Genomic DNA, 10,795 nt, shown 5'->3' on the forward strand with positions numbered 1-10,795 from the left:
GGAATAGAGACAACCAAAAACAGTAGAAAACCTTCCAATCCTTTATATGTGGCGTAGGAAGTGTTTTAGTATTTACTCTACTGTCTTGGGAACTGAAGCTAAATTATAAAGTGTATTGGGAAGGACTGAGTTAAAAAGAGCTAGCATGTGCCCACTTTGTAAATAAGAGCTGAATATCATCCCCCAACAACAACAACAAAAAAGAGCCAGGATGTTTTATTATGTCCTTATCTTGACCTCCAACTCCCAACGCAGGATTTTTCCCTTCATTCATGATGGAGAACTGTCATCAACTCTCATATTTATGTAAAGTACCAGCCTATGATGAGTTGCTCTAGATGGCTATCTTTATTTTTTCTTAATGTTTTCTAAATTTTATACCTATTTATTTAGAGATGGGGTCTTGCTGGTCTCAAACATCTGGGCTCAAGAACCTACCTCAGCCTCCCGCGTAGCTAGTACTGCAGGCGTGTGCCACTGTACCTGGCTTGCCCTGATGTTTTCACCATATAAACTCCAGCTTTGGGGAAGTCATTAAAGAATATTTAGGACTGAAGCTGCAGGGGTAACAAAAATAAATAAGGAGACAGTGGGTATTCTTAACATTGACTTTATTATCAATTTGACTTAATAAATATGGAAAGCACGAGTTTTATATGATTAAACTGACCACAGATAACCAAGGGTTGGTTATTCTATACATGATGAGTAAGGTGAGAAGTAGTCATTATTATTTTAAGTCAAACATCCAAGGTGTTCTCCTCATGTTTATAAGGATTTCAGTAAGGAAGGCAAGCATCTTGCCATGACCATAAACATTAACCAAATAAAACTCATGTTCCTATGTCTCTTTCAGACTCCAGCTGACCCTCCTAGATACCTTTCTTCAGAGCTGGATGGAAAAGTTCCAAGTCAGTCACTGACAAAGGTAGCAGTTGGGTAGATAAGTACTCTCCTGTCTCCAAATGTTACCATGAACTTGGAAATAATTAAAGATTTTAAAAGGAACATTTTCCTCTTCTCCCTAGAGTCAAAGCTCTCACTGGGTTAGAGGAACAAAGTCACTTACTGGGATGGGTCTGAATCACTTGCTTTGCGTTTTCGTGGAAACTCTGTCATGTGTGAGCTGAAGGACCCCATAGCTGTTGGTCCTGTCCTTGGACTCATGCGGCTGGAAACCACAGGAGCAGTGCGCTGGCTCTCCTCTCTCAACACTTTACCTACGGGCAGCAGAGTACAAGACATTTATTTTAAACATTAACTTTTATTTTGTACATATCCATATCACACATTTTAAATGACTTTTCTATCTTGATATTTAAAAAATACCAGCTAAGGCCAGGCGCGGTGGCTCATGCCTGTAATCCCAGCACTTTGTGAGGCTGAGGCGGGTGGATCACCTGAGGTCAGGAGATAAAGACCAGTCTGCCCAACACAGCGAAACTCCATCTCTATTAACGTACAAAAATGAGCCAGGCGCAATGTGGGCATCTGTAATCCCAGCTACTCGGGTGGCTGCGGCAGGAGAATCCCTTGAACCTGGGAGGTAGAGGTTGCAGTGAGCTGAGATCATGCTACTGTACTCCAGCCTGGGCAACAGAGCAAGACTCTGTCTCAAAAAAAATGTATATATATATATAAAATATATACACACACATTATATCTATATATACACACACATATTATATATATATATATATCAGCCAAAACCAACATAATACAGAATGAAAGACTAATTGTGTACACTCAAGTATTAATTAAATAAGCATTTCTTAGTTCATGCTTTTAAGGCTTTCCTCCTATATTGTAAAAGAAATTTGAAAATGGTAGAAAATGCAGAAAACACAGAAAAATAGAAAGGAAGCGGGAAAAACCATTTTTCCCCCAATGTTACATCAATTAATGTTACAATGCTTTTGAGATACTTCTTCCTAGAATTTTTTTCTATAGTTATCATTAAGGTAATTGAAATCATACAGTATACAGTAGTCCCCTCTTATCTGCAGTTTGCTTTCTGTGGTTTCAGTTATGCACAACTTTGGTCTGAAAATATTAAGTGGAAAATTTCAGAAATAAATCATTCATAAGGTATCAATTGCACATGGTTCTGAGTAGCATGATGAAATCTCACACCACAGTCATCCCTCTATCTAGCATATCCACGCTGTATATGTCACCTGCCCGCGAGTTGCTTAGTGGCTGGCTAGGTTATTAGAGCCACTGTTGCAGTACCACAATGCTGGTGTTCAAAGAACCCTTATTTTGCTTAATAGTGGCCCCAAAGCACAAGAGTAATGATTCTGGCACATTGTTATAATTGTTCTATTTTATTATTAATTATTGTAGTTAATCTCCTACTATGCTAAATTTATAAATTAAACTTTTATCATAGGTATGTATGTGTAGGAAAAATTCATATATGTAGAGGTTGGTATTATCTGCAGTTTCAGGCATCCACTGGGGAGTCTCAGAACATATCCCCCATGGGAAAAAGGGACCGACTGTAGTCAGATTTATGCATCATTGTGACATAATAACTTTCCAGTTTTATTACAAATTCTTTATAAATGACTCTAATGGATGTATAATACATTATCACGTAGCTATGTCCAGTTATTTAACCACTCTCCTATTGTTAGAACCGACATTTAATTTTATTTTATTTGCCAGTACAAATATGTATTTTGGTACATACAGCTTTTTATCTACTTCTGGTTATTTTGGACAGTATCCCAGAAATGGGTTAACAAGGTCAAGAGACACCAATATTTGTAACTCTGAATTGCTAAGTGTGATTTTAAAAAATCCTTTTTGTCTCAAGTGAGGTTTATTAAATTGTTTTACAAAACATAAAAATCAGAATCACTGAACCAAAATAACCTATAGTCTAAATTTAAGCCTCTGTAATTAACTATATTTCTCACATTAATATGCATATAAAAAGTTTAAGGTAATTTGTACCCAATAACACAGATTGAAAATATGTAACAATATTTACAAGGAGAATGTAATAAGTCTACAATATAGTGGAAGATTTTTAACACATCTTTGACAGTAACTGATAGATCAAGTAGTAAAAATAATGATATAGAAGATTTATCTAGCACGATCGGCAAGCTTCATATAACACACATATATGGAGCACTATGCCTAGCAGCTTGAAACACCAGTGTTCATTGTTTTTGGCCAACTATGGAGCATTTACAAAGACTGACAATATACTGGACCAAAACTCAAAGATTTTGACAAATTGATATCATACATAAAATATTTTCTGACTTCAGTGTAATTGTGTTGGAAGTCAGTAACAAAAAGATAACCAGAAAATCCCTATATCTTTGTAAATCAAGAATCCCACAAATAATTTATGGGATAAGAGGAAATTCAAATGTAAAATGGCAAAATATTTGCAATTAAATATTAATAAAATGTCATACACAAAAATGTGTAGCGATGCATAAGCATTAGAGTGAAATTTTAACAGTGTTTAAAAAAAGAAAAATTGAAATTTAATAAGTAAATAATTTAAGAAATCAGAAAAAGATCAGTAAAATAAATCCAAAGAACTAGAAGAAAGAAAATCATAAAAATAAGACCAGAAATAATGAAATAGAATATAAACATATAAGAGTGTAGATCAAAAAAGCTAAACAAAGTTTCTTCCAAATGATTGGAAACTCTAACAACTTTATGGCAAGATTTTTCAAAGAAAAAAATGTACAAAAAAATAAAAAATTTGGGGTCATAATTTACATGCACAAGAAATTTAAAAGATAATAAAATATCATTAAAAATCATGCTAAATATTAAAAAATTTAGATGGAGCATTTTCTATAGAATTTTAACTTACCTAAATTGAAACAAAGAGAAATAAAAACCTGAATATTCCTATATCCTTCCTTACACAAACTATTCCACTATATGAAAAAAGAGGGACTACCTTGATCCTCAACTTTGTCAAGGAGGCTTACATAATTTTGATATGAAAACCTGACAATGACAGTACAAAAGGAAAATTACAGGCCAATCTCATTCACAAACAAAAATCCAAAAATCTTAATAAAACATTATCAAACAAAAATCATAAATGTGTAAAAATAACCATCCATCATGACTAAGATAGTTTCATCCTAGGGATGCAGGAGTACCTTCATATTAGTAACTAACGAATATAATTTACTACAATAACAAATAAATGAAAAACTATACAATCATCTCAGTAAATGTAGAAATACTAATGAAGAAATACTGAAAGTATTCTTTTTAAGATCAGAAACAAGAACACCCTTATTTAATTCTATATTAGAAGAGCTCACAGTAGGGTAAGGCAAGAAAAAGAAAAATGAAATATAAAATTAAGAAATAAAATTGTTTTGCTCTTATTGAGAAATGATATGATTGACTACATAGAAAATCCAAAATAATCAATATATAAATCATTAAAGTTAGAGGATATAGCAAGTTGGCTGTATATAAAGCAATATGTAAAAATCAATTGCCTTTCTATCCAAAGTAACAAATGGTAAGAAAATGATATTTAAAAGATAGAATTTATAATAATCTCAAAAATACAGAGTATCTAAAGAATAAATCTAATAAATGTATAAGGTCTTTATGGAAAAAACTAAAACTTTATTTAAAATATTTTGAAAGATCCAAATAAATGGAAAGATATGCCAGGCTTTTGAATTGGAGGCTTCAATATACTAAAGATGTAAATTATCCTAAAATAGATGTGCAATTCCTCTCAAAATACTTAATTTTTTGGTGGAACCTCTCAAGTGGAATATACAACTATGCAAACTATATACAGAAGAACAATGGGTCCTGAATAACCAAGGAAAAGGTGGGAACACTGGCCCTATCAGATATCAAGACTGGTAAAGACACAGTAATTAAGACAGTGTAGTACTGGCATGAGGATAGATAGATGAATGGAAGAGAACAAAAAGCCCAGACATGTAATACGGATATCTGCTAAATATCAAAGGTGGTATTTCAGATCAATGTGGGAGAAAAAAATCACTTTTTAGTAAATGGTCTGGGATCAATTGGTTTTCTCTATGGAAAAGATGAAACCGGACTCCCTGTGTTACACCAAATACAAAAACAAATTCAGTTGAATTTGAACCTAAATGTAAAAAACAAAAATAGAACAGAGAAACTTTTGCTATGGTTTGAGTGTTTGTGTTCCTCCAAAATTCATGTGGAAACTTAATTCCCAGTTCAACAATATTAAAAGGTGGGGCCACTAGGAGGTGATTAGGTCATGCACACTCCACCCTCATAGATGGGATTAGTGCCACCGTAAAAGGGCTGAGAGGACAAGTTTGTCCCTTCCATTCCTTTGCCTCTTCTGCCAAGTGAGGATGCAGCAAGAAGATACCATCGTAGAAGCAGAAGGAGCAGCCCTCACCAGACAGTGAACTTGACCGTGCCTTGATCTTGGACTTCCCAGCCTCTAGAATTGTCAGAAATAACAACTGGTTGTTTATAAATTACCCAGCCTAATGTGTTTTGTTATAACAACAGCAATAGACTAAGACAACTCTAAAGGAGGGAGAGTATTTTTATTTCATAGAAAGAATTTCCCAAGACATAAAATGTAAAAACAATAAAGGAAAAGATTGTTAAATGTGACAATCTTTAAGTTAATGTTGATCAAAAGACACTACAAAGAGAATGAAACCACAAGCTACAAACTAGGAAAAGATATTTGTTAGACATATAAACAACAAAGGGTTAGTATTCAGATTATATAAAGAATGGCTTTGAATCAATAAGAAAAAGACCAATGACTCAATAGAAAACTGGATAAAATACTTGAATAGGCATTCATAAAAGAAATTCCGGTTGTCAACACATGGATGAAAAGATACTCAATCTTACTGGTAACCAGGAAAATCCTAAGGAAACTGTAGTGATATACTAATATGTGATGGCTACAATTGAAAAATTTGATGATATCAAGTGTTGGTGAGGACGTGGAGCAATGGAAAGGCTCATGCTCTGCTGGCAGGAATGTAAGTTGCTACAGCCACTTTGGAAACCAGTTTTACATTACCTAATAAAGGTGAACACATATATAATATATGACTTGGCATTGCCCTCCTAGGCATATGGAAAAACTCTTACTGTGTATTAGCTGACAGGTGTAAGAAATGCATTAGCAACATTGCTTGTAATTGAACAACAACCACAAAAACCTGAGAAAACTGGAAACTTTAAATTTTCATCAGCAAAATGGGTACATTGCTTAGTTACTGAATGGAATACTAACAGCAGCAAAAATGAATGAAGCCCAGCTATACTCAACATGAATGAATTAAATAACATAATGCTGGCCAGGTGCAGTGGCTCATGCCTGTAATTCCAGTATGAAGACTTGGAAGGCCAAGGTAAGAGGACCACGTAAGGCCAGAAGTTTGAGACCAGTCTGGACAACACAGCGAGATGCTGTCTCTACAAAAAAATTTTAAAACTAGCCAAGCACAGTGGTGCGTACATATAGTCCTAGCTACTCAGGAGGCTGAGGTGGGAGGATTGCCTGAGTCCAGGAGTTGAGGGTTACAGTGAGCGTGCTGCACTCCAGCCTGGGTGACAGAGTGAGACCCTGTCTTCTAAAACAAACAACAACGACAACAACAACAATGAAAAACCATAATGCTGAGGGCAAAAAAGTCACTGTCAAAAACACATTGCATGTTTTTAAAAATTTATATAAAGTTCAAAAACAAGTAAACTAAAAAAACAAAAAAGTAAAACTAATCAATTTTAGGAATACCTGGGTTTTTTCAGAGCTTTTTGTTTGTTTGTTTGTTCGTTTGTGTATACAGATATCTCCCTATACAGAAAGCAAGGGGCTAGTTAAGACAAAAGTCAGAACAGTGGTTCTCTTCGGGAAAAGAAAGGGGGGTGTGACCATGAAGGACACACAGGGACTTCTAAGGAATTCATGTTCTACCTCTTTCACAGATCAATGTCTTATCTTTCTTCTTTAAACAACACACATTATTTTTACCACCTTCACAGGAATAATAGATCTCATGATAAAGAAGTGGGGAGAATAATTTTACCAGTGACCATGGCGCACTTGGGAATTAAGTTTCCAGTCTGCAACATCCCAAGACTTACTTCTAGGCCTGGATTCTCTAAATGGGACCAGTTCAGGATCACCACATACCACATGAGATCAAATACGGCTTCAGCTTCTAGACTTCATTCTACTGGATTTTGAATGACAGATTACCATCTGTCTCTAGAGAAAAGTGCAGGGAATTTATTTCATCAAATGACAAATCAAAAGGAAAAATTCACTCCCGTTAAACCACAGCATACCCTGGAATATATAATACCAGACCCCCAACCACTCCCCCTACTTCTAACACACACTCTGCAAGCACATTCTTTCCCTCACATAAGTTCAGAGACAGAAATAAAATGAAATTTTTTTTTTTTTGCCTCCCATTCTGGGAAGCATGATCTTCACATGTTTCTATCCTACTTCCTTATTAACCTTTAAACAAAAAATGTGAATTATCTCCAGGCAGGCTGAATAGTCTTCTCTCGACAAAATAAAAATCTGAAGCTTTAAAGGTCTTTACGTTCTTTAATGGGTGGGGCGTACTGCCTTATAATTAGCTATGTTCCATTGACTCTATGTCAGTAGAAGTATATTAAAAACAGAGGGTTTTCTGTAAGCAAAAGGAAAATATGGGTTAGTGAGACTAGTTAGTTTTAGCTGAAAGGATCTGTTCTTTGGAAATAATCTCCATGATGCAGATTCTTATTTTTGTTAGTAGGTGACTCATAATTTAAGGAGTAAAAAATTCATTTTTAACTTTCCAGTTTGCTTGACTTTCTGCCTCCACATATACATCTGCAGAAGATGAGACCATGTGTTAGGAATTGAAGTTCATTTTATATAACTCATTGTGGAGGTATATGATTTAATGTTTTGATACTGTCTTTCCTCGCCAAACTGAGTGACTTCTCAGTGGTTAATGTAATATGTGTTCTTTAACACTCAACAAAATAATACAGAATTTAGGTTAAGTGAAGATACTGTGATTGCCTTTTTACAAAGAAAGTTTGTGATTTTACTTAAAATGAGATTAGCATTAAATCTCACTCTGCTCTACGTCTGTCTCCCTGGTGATGATAATCCATCTTGCAATATTTCAAAGGTCTACTATTTAGTATCAATTCCTCAAGGAGGAAAATAAACTATGGGAAATGAGCAGCTGTTTGGAAGTCATAACCGAGGGAAGCCAAGTAGCCACTTGGTTTAGGCTCATAGTTACAAAGGGGTTCAAATTTGGAATCTGGCATTGTGGTTGAAAGAGAATACACATTGCATATACGCACCTATGCACACACACATTCACAGAAGCCATGGCAGTTTGGGAAAATTTTTCAATTTTCATAAAACTTTAAAACTTTTGTTCCATTACCTACTTTCATGGCCAATAGTGTGCTAGATCTTAAAATTTGTGTACATTTTCATTATCTTGTAAATAACTTTTGGTTAAAAATAATTTATTCTGTGTAAATGTTTAAATTACTTCCTTGAGAAATGAAAGTGGCCTTTTTAACTTCTGAGAGTCCAAACCCAGAAAATCTTTGTGGTCCCATCTACCCACTACTTTGTTAGTACTGGTTTTTTTTTGGACAAATCATTTAACATAACCAACCCTGTTTCTTTAAGATGCAGGAAATTTCCCACAAACCACATTTGTTTGTTTCAGAATCAAATAAAACAATGTACATGAAATCTGTTTGAAAACCAGAAGCTTACTGATGCTAATTAAGTAACCAGCCCAGCAAAAACGTGTGGACATTGTTGGTGAGCCAATGTAGATGCCTAAGGTGTCAGTTAGGTAAACAACATTGAGTAAACGTTGTTGCTTTATTTTTAATTATAAAGCTGTTAACCTTTTTATCTTGAAATAATTTCAGGTTGGCAAAGGTAGTGTAAAGAATTCCCATATACCCTTCAATAATATTCCCCAAATGATAATGTCAGTCTTAACCCCAGCATAATCATCAAGATCAGGAAATTAACACTGACGTACAATTATTATCTAATTTACAGACCTTATACAAATTTTGTCAATTGTCCTAATGTCCTTTGCTGGTCCAGGATCACACAATGCATTTAGCACCTGCCACCTGTCCTTTGTTTCCTTTCCTCTGTAATGGTTCCTCAGGCTTCTTTTGTCTTTCTTGAGACTTTTGAAGGGTACTGGGAAGTTATTTTCTAGAATGTCCTCCAGCTTAAGTTTGTCTGATATTCCCTCATGACTAAATTTAGATTGTGCACATTTGTCAAGAATACCAGAAAAATGATGCTGTGCCCTTCTCAGTGCTAAATTCTTTCTCTTTTACATTTTACTGCTGCTAGTACTTTTTTTAAAATAGGGTCTCACTCTGTCACCCAGGCTGGAGTGCAGCAGCACAATCTCAGCTCACTGCAACCTCTGCCTCCTGGGCTCAATTCATCCTCACATTGGATACAGTATATACTGCTCGGGTGATGGGTGCACCAAGATTTCAGAAATCACCACTGAAGAACTTATTATTCGTGTAACCAAACACCACCTGTTCCCCCAAACCCTATGGAAATAAAAAATAAATTCTTATGTAATGTTTAGTTTTAAAAAGGAGGACGAAAGACTATGGAAAAACAACAAAAATAATGCCATCTGCAAGGGAGAGAAAAAACACACACAATGAAATGTTTCTAGGAGTTTCATCTCAGTAGCCAAAGGATTTTTCTCTTTTCTGCTTTCTTATATTGTTCCAAACTTTTCTAAGTATCACGTCTTACTTTTGTAAGACATACACGCAACTTAGAGAAAAGAAGGCATATGGACTATCGGGGGATAGCAAGATCAGTATGGCTGGCCACAATGTGAAACTGATGTGAGATCAAGCTTGAAAGGTAGATTGCACTAGTTCATGGAGGGCCTTGGATGTAACACCGAGGGGTCTGAGCTTTATCTCCAGGTAGCAGGAAGCTAATGTAGTTACCTAGGACTGCCTCAGCCCTATTCATTACTGAGGCCAATCCTCACCAAGGCAGGGGGAACATTTACGATGTTCTCCCTCCTAGCAAATCAGTTCTGGAATTAGTCTTCCTAGCAAAAGCTACAACTTTCATCATAATGCATTCTATCTTTGCCTAAACAGAATGGCCTCTCATCTGTTTATTTCTGTAATAAAGACTATACTCCAAGCTGTATAACTGAAAACCTCTCCATCTTGGTTGGAGAAATATGGCTCTGCTGCTAAGCCTGGACAGAGAAGGCCAAAAATCATTTCAGGCAGGGGTCAGGAGCCCAAAATATCACATCTCAGATAGGATATTAAAACATCACAGAAGGATTTGATTCTTCTGGCCTCGGCCTCAGAAGTAGCAAGATGTCTAAAAGGGAAGTACTGAGGATGGTTCTTAAGATTAAATCATCTTAGGGGAGCGAAGACTCACATATGGTGAGAAAGGAACCCAGGTGGAAGTCCCTGGGACACAGCATAACTGTCTCAGACTCCAAAAACTAAAATGTATTTAGGCTCATTTTCTGTGAATTTTTATTTTAAGACTGTTAGTTTCTGTGAATTCCAAATAATAAAGGGGAAACCACACAATCCCAGATTCCAAGGACACACAGCTCGGCTGGCATGTGATTTTGTCCATGATCACATAACAGCTGGAGAACTGAAGCAGAGAAAATAAATGTTTTGGGTTGCCCAAGGCCAGCAACTTCCCAGGGAAGTATGTAGAAGTTCAAAAAGA

At 35.6% G+C, this 10,795-nt stretch overlaps 1 protein-coding gene across 1 annotated transcript in view; it reads right to left on the reverse strand.

Moving 5' to 3' along the window:
• Window positions 1-9,499, reverse strand: part of ARNTL2 (aryl hydrocarbon receptor nuclear translocator-like 2) — a 50,823-nt gene extending 41,324 nt beyond the window's left edge. The window contains exons 1-2 of the mRNA XM_012002418.1: window positions 9,478-9,499; window positions 1,070-1,214 (exon numbers count right to left, since the gene is read on the reverse strand). Coding sequence (XP_011857808.1) covers window positions 1,070-1,167 — 98 coding nt within the window. The 5' untranslated portion in view covers window positions 1,168-1,214; window positions 9,478-9,499. The remainder of the gene's footprint in view (window positions 1-1,069; window positions 1,215-9,477) is intronic.
• Window positions 9,500-10,795: the final 1,296 nt, after the last annotated feature.

The sequence above is a fragment of the Mandrillus leucophaeus genome, unplaced genomic scaffold (assembly GCF_000951045.1).
Source record: "Mandrillus leucophaeus isolate KB7577 unplaced genomic scaffold, Mleu.le_1.0 Scaffold686, whole genome shotgun sequence".
Lineage (NCBI taxonomy): Eukaryota > Metazoa > Chordata > Mammalia > Primates > Cercopithecidae > Mandrillus > Mandrillus leucophaeus.